This window comes from Bufo bufo, chromosome 3 (genome assembly GCF_905171765.1).
Source record: "Bufo bufo chromosome 3, aBufBuf1.1, whole genome shotgun sequence".
Taxonomy (NCBI): Eukaryota; Metazoa; Chordata; class Amphibia; order Anura; family Bufonidae; genus Bufo; species Bufo bufo.
The window spans coordinates 3,194,396-3,214,223 of record NC_053391.1 but is presented as its reverse complement, the minus strand read 5'-3'; the positions used below and the strand labels follow the sequence as shown (position 1 = coordinate 3,214,223).

The following is a 19,828-nucleotide window of genomic DNA, read 5'->3' as shown; positions in this document are numbered from 1 at the left end:
AATACGAGCCTCCGGGTCTTGTAATAAAATCAGGTGATTTTCCTATTTCATGACGTAAAGTCATGATTTTATTAAAGACACGGAGGCGAGTATTGCCCACCCTATGTTTTCCCTCCCTATTGTTGGGGTTTTTAAAATAGACATGATTTTGACTGTATATTATTTGCATATTGCTTTAACTCTATGAGTTTCTTCCTGAGTAGGTTTATCGCAACCATTTGTTTTGTGAATACATGTCACAATTTGCTTCTATCATGGTTCTGTTTTTCACCTTTTTTCAGGTTGAGATCGGCCTAATAGGCGGTATCCTGTGGTCTACATCTTGGTTCGGAGGGTCGGCAGTTTGGTTCCAGCCGATCGTGTGATGTGGACGGCTTCAGGAGATTCTTCAGAGTGGTTCCTGTTGTTCCAGTTCGCTTCCAGATGGATGGCGCTTTTGGTTCCAGGCTGTTCCGGTTCCTGGTTGGCGGTTCTGTTGGACTTTTCGGTTTGGACTTACAAAGAAAGAGGAGGTTTTGCAGGCGGTGTGGCCTGTTATAGGGGGACTATGGGGAGGGGCTGATGACATGTTTCAATATTTTTATGTTTTCTTTGCTGCTATTGGTCAGAAGTAAAGAAGGAGAATAGCAATACTCGCCTCCGTGTCTTTAATAAAATCATGACTTTACGTCATGAAATAGGAAAATCACCTGATTTTCCCTCACAAAACTTCAAAGACTACAATCCCCACAATCCCTAACTTTCCTGCTGAGAGTGCTGCTGTTTACTGATTGGCTGCCATACAGTTTGGCCACGTCCCCTCTTCTCGGTAATCAGCAGCACACTGACACGCCCCCTCATCAGCACACTGACACGCCCTCTCAGCAGCACACTGACACGCCCCCTCATCAGCACACTGACATGCCCCCTCAGCAGCACACTGACACGCCCCCTGAGCAGCACACTGACACGCCCCCTCATCAGCACACTGACATGCCCCCTCAGCAGCACACTGACACGCCCCCTGAGCAGCACACTGACACGCCCCCTCATCAGCACACTGACATGCCCCCTCAGCAGCACACTGACACGCCCCCTGAGCAGCACACTGACACGCCCCCTGAGCAGCACACTGACACGCCCCCTGAGCAGCACACTGACACGCCCTTTGTTTCACAAAACATTTAGCTAGAGAATTGATAGAAACACACTGAGCACGCTCGGCCTGAGAAAGGCTCAGAACTACAAGGGGAGGAAACACAGTGGGCGGCAGAGGAAGAAAACCACTGAACGGTAAATATGGGAAATTCACGTTATATCATTAATGATGATGAATTAGTCCAAAACATAAGTTATATTTTTGGTATCCGGAATACCCCTTTAAGGACTGTGTGTAAATGAGAACAGCCGAGCAGACGGGAAGTCCTACAAATTATATGTATATGCCCCTGTGGAGACACCTGGGTGTATATAGAGGAAGTATGGAAAGAGATTCATCCTGACCCCCCCCATCTACTGCCGTGTGCCACTTTATAACACTTCTGTGCCCCCTGATTTCCACCCCTTTATCTATGACTCTTTATCTGCACCCCGTTTATCTGCGGGGGGTGCCCCTTTATTTATTCCCCTTTATCTGTGCCCCTTATCTATGCCCCCTTTTTACTTCCCTCTATCTGCACCCCTTTATTTATTCCTGTTTATCTCCACCCCTTTATTTGCGTCCCTTTATCTGTGGCCCTTTTTTTGTTCACCGTTATCTGTGCCCCTTTATCTGTGCCCCTTTATCTGTATCCCATCATGTGCTCCCCTTTATCTACTCCCTTTATTCATTCCCCTTTATCTGTGCTCCTTTATCTATTCCCCATTTATTCTATTCCCCATTTATTCTATTATCCGCGCCCCCCTTATAAGCCCTTTTACTCCCCTTTAACTACACCACATTATCTCCCCCCCTTTATCTGTGCCCCCTTATTTACACCCCTTATCTGCACCTACTTTTCTACACCCCTTTATCTGTGCCCCCTTATCTACACCCCTTTATCTGTGCCCCCTTATCTCCACCCCTTTATCTGTGCCCCCTTATCTCCACCCCTTTATCTGTGCCCCCTTATCTCCACCCCTTTATCTGTGCCCCCTTATTTACACCCCTTTATCTGTGCCCCCCTTATCTCCACCCCTTTATCTGTGCCCCCTTATCTCCACCCCTTTATCTGTGCCCCCTTATCTCCACCCCTTTATCTGTGCCCCCTTATTTACACCCCTTTATCTGTGCCCCCCTTATCTCCACCCCTTTATCTGTGCCCCCCTTATCTCCACCCCTTTATCTGTGCCCCCTTATCTCCACCCCTTTATCTGTGCCCCCCTTATCTCCACCCCTTTATCTGTGCCCCCCTTATCTCCACCCCTTTATCTGTGCCCCCTTATCTCCACCCCTTTATCTGTGCCCCCTTATCTCCACCCCTTTATCTGTGCCCCCTTATCTCCACCCCTTTATCTGTGCCCCCTTATTTACACCCCTTTATCTGTGCCCCCCTTATCTCCACCCCTTTATCTGTGCCCCCTTATCTCCACCCCTTTATCTGTGCCCCCTTATCTCCACCCCTTTATCTGTGCCCCCTTATTTACACCCCTTTATCTGTGCCCCCCTTATCTCCACCCCTTTATCTGTGCCCCCCTTATCTCCACCCCTTTATCTGTGCCCCCTTATCTCCACCCCTTTATCTGTGCCCCCCTTATCTCCACCCCTTTATCTGTGCCCCCCTTATCTCCACCCCTTTATCTGTGCCCCCTTATCTCCACCCCTTTATCTGTGCCCCCCTTATCTACACCCCTTTATCTGTGCCCCCCTTATCTCCACCCCTTTATCTGTGCCCCCTTATCTCCACCCCTTTATCTGTGCCCCCTTATCTACACCCCTTTATCTGTGCCCCCTTATCTACACCCCTTTATCTGTGCCCCCTTATCTACACCCCTTTATATGCGCCCCCTTATCTACACCCCTTTATCTGTGCCCCCTTATCTACACCCCTTTATCTGTGCCCCCTTATCTACACCCCTTTATCTGTGCCCCCTTATCTACACCCCTTTATCTGTGCCCCCTTATCTACACCCCTTTATCTGTGCCCCCTTATCTACACCCCTTTATCTGTGCCCCCTTATCTACACCCCTTTATCTGTGCCCCCTTATCTACACCCCTTTATCTGTGCCCCCCTTATCTACACCCCTTTATCTGTGCCCCCTTATCTACACCCCTTTATATGCGCCCCCTTATTTACACCCCTTTATCTTCTCCACTTTATCTGCGCCCCTTTATTTACACCCCTTATCTGCACCTACTTTTCTACACCCCTTTATCTGTGCCCCCTTATCTTCACCCCTTTATCTGTGCCCCCTTATCTTCACCCCTTTATCTGTGCCCCCTTATCTACACCCCTTTATCTGTGCCCCCTTATCTCCACCCCTTTATCTGTGCCCCCTTATCTCCACCCCTTTATCTGTGCCCCCTTATCTCCACCCCTTTATCTGTGCCCCCATATCTACACCCCTTTATCTGTGCCCCCTTATCTGCGCCCCTTTTTGACCCCAGTCCCTGCTGTGCTCGGGTTAGTGGCTGAGTCTTGTTGAATGACTGAAGACGAGGAGAACTCACCAGAGACCCCCTCGTCTTTCATGGCTGGAGGCTCCTCCTGCACCGGGAAGGATCTGCTGGAGTCTGGAGCAGCTCGGTGGACCAACGTGTCGAGCTCCATGTCCTTCATGTCTGAAGAAGAAGAGAAAACAGCACAGATATCAGACCGGGGCGGTGAGAGCCAAGAACCTTCTATGACATGAAAATAGCCTGTATTATCACACCTCTCACCTGTATTATATCTCACCTGTATTATTACACCTGTCACCTGTGTTATATCTCACCTGTATTATCACACCTCTCACCTGTATTATATCTCACCTGTATTATCACACCTCTCACCTGTATTATATCTCACCTGTATTATCACACCTCTCACCTGTATTATATCTCACCTGTATTATCACACCTCTCACCTGTGTTATTACACCTCTCACCTGTATAATATCTCACCTGTATTATTACACCTCTCACCTGTATTATATCTCACCTGTATTATTGCACCTCTCACCTGTACACTGCGTGCAGAATTATTAGGCAAATGAGTATTTTGACCACATCATCCTCTTTATGCATGTTGTCTTACTCCAAGCTGTATAGGCTCGAAAGCCTACTACCAATTAGGCATATTAGGTGATGTGCATCTCTGTAATGAGAAGGGGTGTGGTCTAATGACATCAACACCCTATATCAGGTGTGCATAATTATTAGGCAACTTCCTTTCCTTTGGCAAAATGGGTCAAAAGAAGGACTTGACAGGCTCAGAAAAGTCAAAAATAGTGAGATATCTTGCAGAGGGATGCAGCACTCTTAAAATTGCAAAGCTTCTGAAGCGTGATCATCGAACAATCAAGCGTTTTATTCAAAATAGTCAACAGGGTCGCAAGAAGCGTGTGGAAAATCAAGGTGTGCAATACTCAGAGACATGGCCAAGGTAAGAAAGGCTGAAAGACGACCACCACTGAACAAGACACACAAGCTGAAACGTCAAGACTGGGCCAAGAAATATCTCAAGACTGATTTTTCTAAGGTTTTATGGACTGATGAAATGAGAGTGAGTCTTGATGGGCCAGATGGATGGGCCCGTGGCTGGATTGGTAAAGGGCAGAGAGCTCCAGTCCGACTCAGACGCCAGCAAGGTGGAGGTGGAGTACTGGTTTGGGCTGGTATCATCAAAGATGAGCTTGTGGGGCCTTTTCGGGTTGAGGATGGAGTCAAGCTCAACTCCCAGTCCTACTGCCAGTTTCTGGAAGACACCTTCTTCAAGCAGTGGTACAGGAAGAAGTCTGCATCCTTCAAGAAAAACATGATTTTCATGCAGGACAATGCTCCATCACACGCGTCCAAGTACTCCACAGCGTGGCTGGCAAGAAAGGGTATAAAAGAAGAAAATCTAATGACATAGCCTCCTTGTTCACCTGATCTGAACCCCATTGAGAACCTGTGGTCCATCATCAAATGTGAGATTTACAAGGAGGGAAAACAGTACACCTCTCTGAACAGTGTCTGGGAGGCTGTGGTTGCTGCTGCACGCAATGTTGATGGTGAACAGATCAAAACACTGACAGAATCCATGGATGGCAGGCTTTTGAGTGTCCTTGCAAAGAAAGGTGGCTATATTGGTCACTGATTTGTTTTTGTTTTGTTTTTGAATGTCAGAAATGTATATTTGTGAATGTTGAGACGTTATATTGGTTTCACTGGTAAAAATAAATAATTGAAATGGGTATATATTTGTTTTTTGTTAAGTTGCCTAATAATTATGCACAGTAATAGTCACCTGCACACACAGATATCCCCCTAAAATAGCTAAAACTAAAAACAAACTAAAAACTACTTCCAAAAATATTCAGCTTTGATATTAATGAGTTTTTTGGGTTCATTGAGAACATGGTTGTTGTTCAATAATAAAATTAATCCTCAAAAATACAACTTGCCTAATAATTCTGCACTCCCTGTATTATATCTCACCTGTATTATTACACCTGTATTATTGCACCTCTCACCTGTATTATATCTCACCTGTATTATTACACCGCTCACCTGTATTATTACACCTGTATTATTACACCTCTCACCTGTATTCTATCTTACCTGTATTATTACACCGCTCACCTGTATTATATCTCACCTGTATTATTACACCTCTCACCTGTATTATATCTCACCTGTATTATTACACCTCTCACCTGTATTATATCTCACCTGTATTATTACACCGCTCACCTGTATTATCACACCTCTCACCTGTATTATTACACCTCTCACCTGTATTATATCTCACCTGTATTATTACACCGCTCACCTGTATTATCACACCTCTCACCTGTATTATATCTCACCTGTATTATTACACCTGTATTATTACACCTCTCACCTGTATTATATCTCACCTGTATTATTACACCGCTCACCTGTATTATATCTCACCTGTATTATTACACCTGTATTATTACACCTCTCACCTGTATTATATCTCACCTGTATTATTACACCTCTCACCTGTATTATATCTCACCTGTATTATTACACCGCTCACCTGTATTATCACACCTCTCACCTGTATTATATCTCACCTGTATTATTACACCTGTATTATTACACCTCTCACCTGTATTATATCTCACCTGTATTATTACACCGCTCACCTGTATTATATCTCACCTGTATTATTACACCTCTCACCTGTATTATATCTCACCTGTATTATTACACCTCTCACCTGTATTATATCTCACCTGTATTATTACACCGCTCACCTGTATTATCACACCTCTCACCTGTATTATTACACCTCTCACCTGTATTATATCTCACCTGTATTATTACACCGCTCACCTGTATTATCACACCTCTCACCTGTATTATATCTCACCTGTATTATTACACCTGTATTATTACACCTCTCACCTGTATTATATCTCACCTGTATTATTACACCGCTCACCTGTATTATATCTCACCTGTATTATTACACCTGTATTATTACACCTCTCACCTGTATTATATCTCACCTGTATTATTACACCTCTCACCTGTATTATATCTCACCTGTATTATTACACCGCTCACCTGTATTATCACACCTCTCACCTGTATTATATCTCACCTGTATTATTACACCTGTATTATTACACCTCTCACCTGTATTATATCTCACCTGTATTATTACACCGCTCACCTGTATTATATCTCACCTGTATTATTACACCTGTATTATTACACCTCTCACCTGTATTATATCTCACCTGTATTATTACACCGCTCACCTGTATTATCACACCTCTCACCTGTATTATATCTCACCTGTATTATTACACCTGTATTATTAAACCTCTCACCTGTATTATATCTCACCTGTATTATTACACCGCTCACCTGTATTATATCTCACCTGTATTATCACACCTCTCACCTGTATTATATCTCACCTGTATTATTACACCTCTCACCTGTATTATATCTCACCTGTATTATTACACCTCTCACCTGTGTTATTACACCTCTCACCTGTATTATTACACCTCTCACCTGTGTTATTATGCCTCACCTGTATTATATCTTACTTGTATTATATCACACTTGTATTATTGCACTCCTCACCTATGTTATTATCCCTCTTACCTGATTTATTACACCTCTCACCTGTGTTATTATATCTCTTCCATGTTATTACTCCTCTCACCTGTTATTATATCTCCCCTGTTATTATATCTCCCCTGTATTATTACACCCCTCACCAATGTTATTATCCCTCTCACCTGTATTATTACTCCTCTCATCTGTTATTATATCTTTCCTGTGTTATTACTCCTCTCACCTGTTATTATATATCACCTGTATTATATCTCACCTGTATTATTACATCTCTCACCTGTATTATTACACCTCCCACCTGTATTATTTCTCACCTGTACTATTACACCTCTCACCAATATTATTATAGGTCTGACCTGTATTATTACTCCTCTCATCTGTTATTATATCTCTCCTGTGTTATTACTCCTCTCACCTCTTATTATATATCACCTGTATTATATCTCACCTGTATTATTACTCCTCTCACCTGTATTATTACTCCTCTCACCTGTATTATTACACCTCTCACCTGTATTATATCTCACCTGTACTATTACACCTCTCACCAATATTATTATAGCTCTCACTTGTATTATTACTCCTCTCACCTGTAATTATATCTCACCTGTATTATTACATCTCTCACCTATATTATTACACATCTCAGCTGTTTAATTATATCTCACCTGTATTATTACTCCTCTCACCTGTATTTTACAGTACAGACCAAAAGTTTGGACACACCTTCTCATTCAAAGAGTTTTCTTTATTTTCATGACTATGAAGGCATCAAAACTATGAATTAACACATGTGGAATTATATACATAACAAACAAGTGTGAAACAACTGAAAATATGTCATATTCTAGGTTCTTCAAAGTAGCCACCTTTTGCTTTGATTACTGCTTTGCACACTCTTGGCATTCTCTTCATGAGCTTCAAGAGGTAGTCCCCTGAAATGGTTTTCACTTCACAGGTGTGCCCTGTCAGGTTTAATAAGTGGGATTTCTTGCCTTATAAATGGGGTTGGGACCATCAGTGGCGTTGAGGAGAAGTCAGGTGGATACACAGCTGATAGTCCTACTGAATAGACTGTTAGAATTTGTATTATGGCAAGAAAAAAGCAGCTAAGTAAAGAAAAACGAGTGGCCATCATTACTTTAAGAAATGAAGGTCAGTCAGCCGAAAAATTGGGAAAACTTTGAAAGTGTTCCCAAGTGCAGTCACAAAAACCATCAAGCGCTACAAAGAAACTGGCTCACATGCGGACCGCCCCAGGAAAGGAAGACCAAGAGTCACCTCTGCTGCGGAGGATAAGTTCATCCGAGTCACCAGCCTCAGAAATCGCAGGTTACCAGCAGCTCAGATTAGAGACCAGGTCAATGCCACCCAGAGTTCTAGCAGCAGACACATCTCTAGAACAACTGTTAAGAGGAGACTGTGTGAATCAGGCCTTCATGGTAGAAGATCTGCTGGGAAAACACTGCTAAGGACAGGCAACAAGCAGAAGAGACTTGTTTAGGCTAAAGAACACAAGGAATGGACATTAGACCAGTGGAAATCGGTGCTTTGGTCTGATGAGTCCAAATGTGAGATGTTTGGTTCCAACCACCGTGTCTTTGTGCGACGCAGAAAAGGTGAACGGATGGACTCTACATGCCTGGTTCCCACCGTGAAGCATGGAGGAGGAGGTGTGATGGTGTGGGGGTGCTTTGCTGGTGACACTGTTGGGGATTTATTCAAAATTGAAGGCATACTGAACCAGCATGGCTACCACAGCATCTTGCAGCGGCATGCTATTCCATCTGGTTTGCGTTTAGTTGGACCATCATTTATTTTTTAACAGGATTGTGACCCCAAACACACCTCCAGGCTGTGTAAGAGCTACTTGACCATGAAGGAGAGTGATGGGGTGCTGCGCCAGATGACCAGGCCTCCACAGTCACCGGACCTGAACCCAATCGAGATGGTTTGGGGTGAGCTGGACCGCAGAGTAAAGGCAAAAGGGCCAACAAGTGCTAAGCATTTCTGGGAACTCCTTCAAGACTGTTGGAAGACCATTTCAGGGGACTACCTCTTGAAGCTCATCAAGAGAATGCCAAGAGTGTGCAAAGCAGTAATCAAAGCAAAAGGTGGCTACTTTGAAGAACCTAGAATATGACATATTTTCAGTTGTTTCACACTTGTTTGTTATGTATATAATTCCACTTGTGTTAATTCATAGTTTTGATGCCTTCATAGTCATGAAAATAAAGAAAACTCTTTGAATGAGAAGGTGTATCCAAACTTTTGGTCTGTACTGTATGTCTCACCTGTGTTATTACTCCTCTAACCTGTTATTATTTCCTCTCATCTATATTATTACATGTCTCAGCTGTGTTATTACACCCCTTACCTATGTTATTATATTTCTCACGTGTATTATTACTCCTCTCACCTGTTATTATATCTCAACTGTATTATTACAACACTCACCAATGTTATTATTGCTCTCACCTGTGTTATTATACTTCTCATGTGTTAAGGCTGGCCGCAGCCTGGATTTGTGGGAGGGGCCGGTACCTGTCTCAAGCAGTCTGGCTCTCCCAGGCAGCACGTCGGCATTCGGACGTCTGCTACTTCCGGGTGTGACGTCATCAGCAAGCGTCCTGCACGAGTCGGATCTCAGAGAAGCCGGGTGTACCTTTCCCTTCAGTCTGCAAGCTGTTCAGGTTGTTTTCCATGATAACTGCTTTGTTTGGGGAGCGTGGCAACGTGGAGGAGGGTAGGAGGGTGTGTAGAGAGGGGGAAGTGTGCCGGAGGATCGCTTCTCCTCACTGCGTTCAGGCACATGCAATTCAAGTTTTGGCACCTGGGGGCAGCATTGTCACATAGTTGGAGCTCATTGCCTGTCTCAGCATAACCTGTATCTAAGTTCATACAGGGGCTGCGAGTCATCTGGGCTCAGCAGGTTAAACTCTGGCAGCTGGGTCCTGGTGCCATTACTGAGTTGATTACTTACAAGGTTGATGGTTGTGCACATGTTTGACACTCATCACATACACTACATACATACCTTAGACACATAGTTCGCACATCAGGCAGTTTGACAAAAAAAATAAAAAAATAAAAAAAAAAGGGTACAAGTGGATTGTTAAATAAAGTAAAAAAAAAAAAAAAAAAAAGTGGGTTGTTCAAATAAAGAAAAAAAAAAAAAAAAAACCTTTATCCACCAAGCTTCATCCATACACCTCTAGCATAGGTACATCCGCCAATACAGCTACACGCTCGCACGACATACACACCCCGTTTCATCTCGTAGACTAGTGTCATACGTCATACGGTCTGTTTTCCACAAATCCTATACTTACATACATCACCTACCACGTCTGTAGGTTCTTTAGCCCGCGGTATTCGTTTTTAATTAATCTGCCACGTCACAGATTCGCACAAACTCGGGCTCGCTTCATACGTCGGTGCAAACGACTATCATACTCCCTGTCAGCCTCGAAGGCTTTTCATTCAATCGTTTCACGCTGCTGGGGGGGGGGGGGGGGGGAGGGGAGGGGCTTAGATTCCGTCATCTTGTTTGTCAGCTTACGGGCAGCAGGTCGTAGGGTTAACAGGTTGTTTTTTTTTTTTTCTCTTCTCTTTTTCTTTCTCCGTTTTTTTTTTGTTGTTGTTGTTTTGTGGTGTTTGTTGTGTTGTTTGCAGTGGTCTACGCCATCTGCAACTTCAGCCAGTGCAGGCTCCTGCATGTCTGTGCCACATGTTTTAGGGCACATCCGGTCACGGTCTGCACATTGAAGCCGGCGTGACTGAGCCGGGTGAATGTGGAGGCACTAGACCAGCTGCTGCGGCTTCATCCGGTTCAGCCGTTCCGTACATTCCTGGTGGAAGGGTTTTCACGGGGATTTCACACTGGGCTCATCACCTTGCCCCAGCAGACTCATGAATGCCCCAACTTGCAGTCGGCTTCTAAACATGCTGGTCTGGTGGATTCACTCTTGGCAGTTGAGCTGGACAAGGGTTTCATCATTGGTCCTTTCCAGTCCCCTCCTTTCTGCACTTGGAGGGTGAGCCCGGTGGGGGTGGTGTAGGGAAATATTCCAATAAATTTCGTTTGATTTATGATTTGTCTGCTCCACATTCTTCCCACGTTCCTAGTCTCAACTCGTTGATTCCGTCCGAGGAATTTTCCTTGAAGTATACTTCCGTAGACCAGGCTATCCAGGTCATTCTTCAGACAGGCATGGGGGCTTGGCTGTCCAAAGCAGATGTCTCTAATGCGTTCAAACTGCTGCCCATTAGCCCATCTCTCTGGCAGTGGCATGGCATCAAATGGAGAGATGCGTACTATTCCCCACCAAGTTGACGTTTGGTTCCTAGAGCAGCCCCAGTCTGTTGACAGGTTAGCGCAGGCACTGGAATGGATTTTGTTGGAACAGGGTTGCCAGAATGTCATTCACTACCTGGATGATTTTCTGTTGATCGAAGAACCCTCACAGGCACCTGTTGACTTGCAGGTTCTCTTGCAGGTCTTCAAGGAGTTAAACATTCCAGTGGCCGAACACAAAACAGAAGGGCCTGCGCAGGTTGTCACGTTCTTGGGGATCTCTCTGGATTCACGCGCCATGTCAGCCAGTCTGCCACAAGACAGACTCGACAGAATCAAATCAGTTGTCCGTTCCTTGCTCATGTCTCAGGTTTGCAAGAGAGAATTGCAGTCTGTTGGGCATGTTATACTTTGCCATGAGGATCATTCCTCAGGGTAGAGCATTCATTTCAAGATTGCTAGTCTTATTACAACAGACCAGTGATTTGGACGCATCAGTGCATCTTAATGCGAACGCCCGAGCAGATCTGTTCATGTGGGACAGATTTCTCAGCGGGTGGAACGGCATTTCCATGTTTATTCCGAGGGCCACTTCTGATTCTCCACACGTATTTTCAGACGCGGCTGCCTCGGTAGGTTTCGCGGCCATATCTGGCTCACATTGGTTCGCCGGCTCATGGCCCACACACGTGCTACAGTTGCCGGGGTTTTCTCAGATGTCGGCATTGTTCGAGATCTATCCTATCGTAGCAGCTGCTATAGTCTGGGGGCATAGGTGGTCGGGTCACACGGTGGTTTTCCACACTGACAACATGGCGACCGCAGAGATCATTACAAGGGCAGATCTAAATCGTTACTTATCATGTCTTTCATGCGTAGATTGACCTGGATAGCTCTGGAACGGGGGTTTCATTTTCATGCCCGGTTTTTGGACGGGGTCAGCAACGTTGCAGCTGATGCTTTATCTCGTTTTGATTTTTCTCGCTTTTTCTTACAGAACCCAGAAGCAGACTCAGTGGTCACCCCGGTACCGGACTGGCGGCTGCTGGTCTTGGATTAGACTCTCTGATGGTGGTCGCCAGTTCACTCATTACCAAGTCTTTGTCGGCCAGTACGTTGCGGTCGTACCGCCGAGCGTGGGTGGTTTTTTCGAACTTTAAGTTGGCATATCCTAGAGGTGACACAGGTCAGGTCAAGTATATGGTGGCTTTCGTGCCTTATTGTCATTCGGTATTGGCTTTATCCTACAACACCATTAGGCTATATTTGGCTGGGGTGCAGCATTTTTTGGCACTTCAAGAGCCAGACAGACCCTCTATATTTTCAGCTCACCCGATCAAGGCCATCCTCAGAGGCATTCAAAAGAGCCAGGTCACGGTCAAGTCGGTCCGTCGACCTATTAAGGGGGACACGTTTCGTAGCCTGTCGGAAGTTCTCACATTCTCACCATTCAGAGTCCTTCCCAGCCTGGTGATCAAGGCGGCGATGTACTTGGCGTTTTACGGGTTTTTAAGACCAGGTGAAGTGACACAGGCCAGACAAGGGGCGGTGGCTCTCCGCAAGGGAGATTTAGTCAGGATGGGCAGTAACTCATTTGCAGTTGCCTCACAACAAAACAAGGCAGGTAGGTCCCGGCCATGTAGTTAAGTTCTTCCAGACCACAAAAGCATGGTGTCCAGTGACAGTCTTGGACAACCTCTTGCTGGCCCTTAGTCTTCACAGCCCCACCGACCCATTACTTCCATTCCCTGTTGGTCCACTGACATCCAGCCAGTTCATCAAACATATTCGCATCCTGTTGACCAGTGTAGGATTGAATCCGGCTCAATTCTCGGGGCATTCTTTCCGCATCGGTGCGGCATCCGCAGCGTCCAAGCATGGAGTCCCTGTGCATATCATTAAACACTTGGGGCGCTGGCGCTCGGGGTGCTTTGTACGGTATATCCCGGAGCCACAAGCGGAGCTGGTCCAAGCATTCAGTACATTGGCAGAGTAGCACCTAGCACCTCAGGCCTATCCTTCCCTCACTGGTGGGTTTTGCCCCCTTTTTCAGGCATACCGACCTAGTGAGGCCAAGGCACACCTCAGGCCAATTAGGTAGGGGGGTGGTGGTTGGGCATCTTCCACTCGTTTAGGTCCTGACCACAAGTGTTAAGGCTGGCCGCAGGCAGCCTGGATTTGTGGGAGGGGCCGGTACCTGTCTTAAGCAGTCTGGCTCTCCCAGGCAGCACGTCGGCATTCGGACGTCCCCTGCCCACCCATTCCCATTCTTCATTCAGTCATTCAACCATCACATTCAGGGTATGCCCCCTTTTTCAGGCATACCGACCTAGTGAGGCCAAGGCACACCTCAGGCCAATTAGGTAGGGGGGTGGTGGTTGGGCATCTTCCACTCGTTTAGGTCCTGACCACAAATGTATTATATCTTAACTGTATTATTACACCTCTTAGGCTACTTTCACACTAGCGTTCGGGGTTCCACTTATGATTTCCGTTTGAAGGCTCTCACAAGCGGCCCCGAACGGATCCGTACTGCCCCAATGCATTCTCAGTGGACGCGGATCCGCTCAGAATGCCTCAGTCTGGCACAGTTTGGCCTCCGCTCCGCTCAGCAGGCGGACCCCTGAACGCAGATTGCAGCGTTCGGGTGTCCGCCTGGCCGTGCGGAGGCAAGCAGATCCTTCCAGACTTACAATGTAAGTCAATGGGGACGGATCCGGTTGAAGTTGACACAATATGGCTCAATTTCAAACGTAAAGTCTGGACGGATCCGTCTGACTAACTTTCAGACTTAGAATTTTTTCTGAAATATAATGCAGACGGATCAGCTCCGAACGCAATTGTGAAAGTAGCCTAACCTGTATTATATCTCACCTCTTATTACACCCCTTACCTATGTTATTACCCTTCTGCTCTCTATTATTACTCCTCTCACCTGTATTATTACAACTTACTTGTTATTATACCCCTCACCTGTGTTATTACCCCCCTCTGGCCTCTATTATTACTTGTTATTCCTGTATTGTTACATCTCACTTGTAATTACACCTCTCACCTGTGTTATTATACCTTTGGCCTCTATTATTACTCCTCTCCCCTGGATTATTACATCTTACTTGTTATTACACCCCTCACCTATGTTATTACCCCTCTGGCATCTCTTATTACACCTCTCACCTGTATTATTACATCTCACTTGTTATTACACCCCTCACCTGTGTTATTGCCCCTCACCTGTGTTATTGCCCCTCACCTGTGCTATTACACCCCTCACCTGTGTTATTACTCCTCTGGCATTTATTATTACTCCTCTCACCTGTGTTATTGCCCCTCACCTGTGTTATTGCTTCTCACCTGTTTTATTACCCCTCTGGCCTTTATTATTACTCCTCTTACCTGTATTATTACCCCTCACCTGTATTATTACCCCTCACCTGTGTTATTGCCCCTCACCTGTGTTATTGCCCCTCACCTGTGTTATTGCCCCTCACCTGTGTTATTACCCCTCTGGCCTTTATTATTACCCTTCATCTGTATTATTACCCCTCACCTGTGTTATTGCCCCTCTGGCCTCTATTATTACTCCTCTCATCTGTGTTATTGCCCCTCACCTGTGTTATTACCCCTCATCTGTGTTATTGCCCCCTCACCTGTGTTATTACCCCTCATCTGTGTTATTACCCCTCATCTGTGTTATTGCCCGTCACCTGTGTTATTGCCCCTCACCTGTGTTATTGCCCCTCTCCCCTTCTTGTTTCGTACACTTTGTCCTCTTCCACATGCAGCAGCTGACGATGCTCAGGATAATGATGACGAGGAGAACAGTTCCTGCGGAGGCGAGTGCGATGATGCCGTAGAACTCATTACACCACCAGGCTGAAATACAGGAGCAGTCAGCGGCCATGGAGGAAGTGGGGGCAGTGCATAGCGCTAATGGAATCCTATATACTGCTAAACACCACTCCCTGGATACCAGAGTCCGGAGCTCAGCTCCTCTGGAATCATCTTGCATCATGAGCCAAACCTTCTCCCCGACATCAGTGCCGGACCATCTCCCCGACATCAGGGCCTGACCTTCTCCCCGACATCAGGGCCTGACCTTCTTCCCGACATCAGGGCCTGACCTTCTCCCCGACATCAGGGCCTGACCTTCTCCCCGACATCAGGGCCTGACCTTCTCCCCGACATCAGGGCCTGACCTTCTCCCCGACATCAGGGCCTGACCTTCTCCCCGACATCAGGGCCTGACCTTCTCCCCGACATCAGGGCCTGACCTTCTCCCCGACATCAGGGCCTGACCTTCTCCCCGACATCAGGGCCTGACCTTCTCCCCGACATCAGTGCGTGACCTTCTCCCCGACATCAGTGCGTGACCTTCTCCCCGACATCAGTGCGTGACCATCTTCCCGACATCAGGGCCTGACCTTCTCCCCGACATCAGAGCCTGACCTTCTCCCCGACATCAGGGCCTGACCTTCTCCCCGACATCAGTGCGTGACCATCTTCCCGACATCAGGGCCTGACCTTCTTCCCGACATCAGGGCCTGACCGTCTCCACGACATCAGTGCGTGACCGTCTTCCCGACATCAGGGCCTGACCGTCTTCCCGACATCAGGGCCTGACCTTCTCCCCGACATCAGAGCCTGACCTTCTCCCCGACATCAGGGCCTGACCTTCTACCCGACATCAGGGCCTGACCTTCTCCCCGACATCAGGGCCTGACCTTCTCCCCGACATCAGGGCCTGACCTTCTCCCCGTCATCAGGGCCTGACCTTCTCCCCGTCATCAGGGCCTGACCTTCTCCCCGTCATCAGGGCCTGACCTTCTCCCCGTCATCAGGGCCTGACCTTCTCCCCGACATCAGGGCCTGACCTTTTCCCCGACATCAGGGCCTGACCTTCTCCCCGACACCTTCTCCCCGACATCAGGGCCTGACCTTCTCCCCGACATCAGGGCCTGACCTTCTCCCCGACACCTTCTCCCTGACACCTTCTCCCCAACATCAGGGCCTGACCTTCTCCCCGACATCAGGGCCTGACCTTCTCCCCGACATCAGGGCCTGACCTTCTCCCCGACATCAGGGCCTGACCTTCTCCCCAACATCAGGGCCTGACCTTCTCCCCGACATCAGGGATGAATCGAGTTGCTATTATGTAGGTCCTGATATGGCACTGTGTTGTGGTACTATGAGGGTTTTTGTTTGGTTGCGTGGTTAGAGGTTGGGATCCCCGACAGACAGGCCAATGCTTAACGGGCATCATTTGGGGGGACGGGGCAAACTTGTCAAAAGCTCAGGACCCCAATGCCCAAAGGGCTCCCAGTGACCCTGAACGCCTTCCTTTAGGGTCCGCTACGCGGGGACAGGTACATGGCGGCATGTGTTGCAGAAAAGCTGCATGACTTTTTTTTGTAATGATCCACGATGGTGTTTCAATGCGATATGTGACAAGATGCGACAGTAGCGAAAAATCTTCCACCCGGCTTGTGATGTACGTGGACGCGATCTTTTAATGTATTGGATATTTGGGAATATTGCAATTATCGGGGGTGTCGGTAGTTGGGGGGGCACTTATTTTACAATGATCCAGTTCAGGATGACAGGTGGTGGCGCCATGGAGGTCGTCCAGTACGTACAGAGTGTGGGACTTCTGGGCGTCCTGCATGGGTTCTCTCTCTCACCCGAACAAGGGCCGTCACGTAATCGAAGCCTCAGCCATGTGCGGATATTCACTTTAATCCCCCCCCCCCCATTAGATTCTTAAGAAGGCACTGAGTGCCGCGGCCTTCTCTCATCTTCTCCTAGGCCAGTGACGTCACGTTCATCAGTCACGTGGCCGAGGAGCGGCTCAGCCCTATAGAAGTGAATGTCTGAGTGCAATACCAAGCACAGCCACCATACAATGTGCGGCGCTGTGCTCGGTGAGCAGCGGATAGGTCCTCAGTATTTCAGTCTTGGAAAACCCTTTTACGGACAATTTCAAGTGATAGTCGACAGTACAAACAAAGCTTTTACAAAAGGAGGTGTTAGTGCATTAACCCTTTGGATGTGTGATGTCGGTCATTATGTGAAAACCTTTTGTAAGAAGATCACATTCAATATCCAGAAGTGAAATGGCTGCGGTTTTAGATGTATTACATGGACAGCGCTATGGAGGTGTCATTGAGAGAGACGGCCACCAGGTGTCAGCACTGGGGTGTGCACTGACTGTAAGTGTTTTGGACATTTTCTGCTGAATAAAGCGGATTGATGGTTTTGTCTCATGGACTTTTTTTTTCTGCTGCTGGAAATCGCTGATGTTTAATTTGCTGTGAATAAACCCTGAACTGATACCTGAAAACCCACATGTGGACTACCTGTCTAAGAAGACACGTGAGGGCTCTGCGTCTTCTTGTCTCATGGTTTGGATTCACCTGGAGGATATGGAGGCTCCATGGATTCATCACTGGCGGAGAAATCCGTGACCATATAGACAGGTACGGCAGTTAGCGGAGCCTTGTCACCCCCGCGGTGATCTCATGGGCAGGTTGGGCACTGAGCGGAGCCATGTCACCCCCGCAGTGAGCTCATGGGCAGGTTGGGCACTGAGCGGAGCCATGTCACCCCTGCGGAGATCTCATGGGCAGGTCCGGCAGTTAGCGGAGCCATGTCACCCCTGCAGAGAGCCATGGGCAGGTCCGGCAGTTAGCGGAGGCTTGTCACCCCCGCGGTGATCTCATGGGCAGGTCCGGCAGTTAGCGGAGCCATGTCACCCCTGCGGAGATCTCATGGGCAGGTCCGGCAGTTAGCGGAGCCATGTCACCCCCGCGGTGATCTCATGGGCAGGTTGGGCACTGAGCGGAGCCATGTCACCCCCGCCGTGATCTCATGGGCAGGTCCGGCAGTTAGCGGAGCCTTGTCACCCCCGCGGTGATCTCATGGGCAGGTTGGGCACTGAGCGGAGCCATGTCACCCCCGCGGTGATCTCATGGGCAGGTTGGGCACTGAGCGGAGCCATGTCACCCCCGCGGTGAGCTCATGGGCAGGTTGGGCACTGAGCGGAGCCATGTCACCCCCGTGGTGAGCTCATGGGCAGGTTGGGCACTGAGCGGAGCCATGTCACCCCCGCGGTGATCTCATGGGCAGGTCCGGCAGTTAGCGGAGCCTTGTCACCCCCGCGGTGATCTCATGGGCAGGTTGGGCACTGAGCGGAGCCATGTCACCCCCGCCGTGATCTCATGGGCAGGTTGGGCACTGAGCGGAGCCATGTCACCCCCGCGGTGAGCTCATGGGCAGGTTGGGCACTGATCGGAGCCATGTCACCCCCGCTGTGAGCTCATGGGCAGGTTGGGCACTAAACGGAGCCATGTCACCTCTGTGGTGATCTCATGGGCAGGTTGGGCACTGAGCGGAGCCATGTCACCCCCGCGGAGATTTCATGGGCAGGTTGGGCACTGAGCGGAGCCATGTCACCCCCGCTGTGAGCTCATGGGCAGGTTGGTGAGCTGTGCACCCTGATCCCCGAGTGTATATCTCAGATACAGAACCCCATGGCTTTGCCTATTATATTCATGGTCCAGCCCTGGGGGTCCATGTTACTCGAGGTTACTCACCGCATTGGCCCTGCTGCTCTTGTGGTTCCTGGGTTCTCGCTGTGATCGTCTCGCTGTTGGCCGGTGTCTCGGTTACTGATTTCCTCCACATGATTTCACCTGAAGCAAAGGTTGAAGGCTGTTATCACCAGAAATACGAACCCCCAGAGCTGTGCCCCCATACTGCCCGCTCTTAGTGTACGCGGTGGTCTCTATAGATATGGTCGGAGATCGTGTCCACATCACACCTGAGGCCTGCAGCCATTACATGACCTGGCCGAACATTCCCAGTCCTGGAGGACGGGCCCAGCCCGATAAGATGCTGGAGTATTAGCCACTGTGCTATATGAATACCGTAGAGTCATATGTTTGGGTTCTGTAAAGCGCAGTAGTACTAGAATAGCAGTACTAGTTACTGTATAGCGGTGCGGTATAATATATGTGCTGTGATCCCTCAGGAGACCAATTATTAGAACTTGAGGGACCACTGTACAGTATAGCAGTATTATTTATAGTTGTATGTAGATATTATAGTAGTATTAAGTACTGTCTAGTAGTATAATTTATATACTGTATAGCAGTATTTAAGGAGTGTAGTGGTAGTGTAGTAGTATTTATATATTATATAGTGGTATTAATATACTATATATAGCAGTATTATTTCAGCACAGTTTTCGGAGCAGTACTCAGATACGATATGGTGGTATTATTGATATACTCTATAGCTGTATTATTTTATCAGTGTAGTGGTAGTA

The 19,828-nt window shown here is 47.6% G+C and overlaps 1 protein-coding gene across 1 annotated transcript in view; it reads right to left on the bottom strand.

Annotated features, from left to right (window-relative positions):
- LOC120994308 overlaps positions 1-19,828 on the bottom strand; it is a 47,850-nt gene that overhangs the window by 11,588 nt on the left and 16,434 nt on the right. Inside the window, exons 3-5 of the mRNA XM_040422773.1 lie at positions 19,095-19,193; positions 15,229-15,378; positions 3,630-3,740 (exon numbers count right to left, since the gene is read on the bottom strand). Of these exons, the coding sequence (XP_040278707.1) occupies positions 3,630-3,740; positions 15,229-15,378; positions 19,095-19,193 (360 nt within the window). The remainder of the gene's footprint in view (positions 1-3,629; positions 3,741-15,228; positions 15,379-19,094; positions 19,194-19,828) is intronic.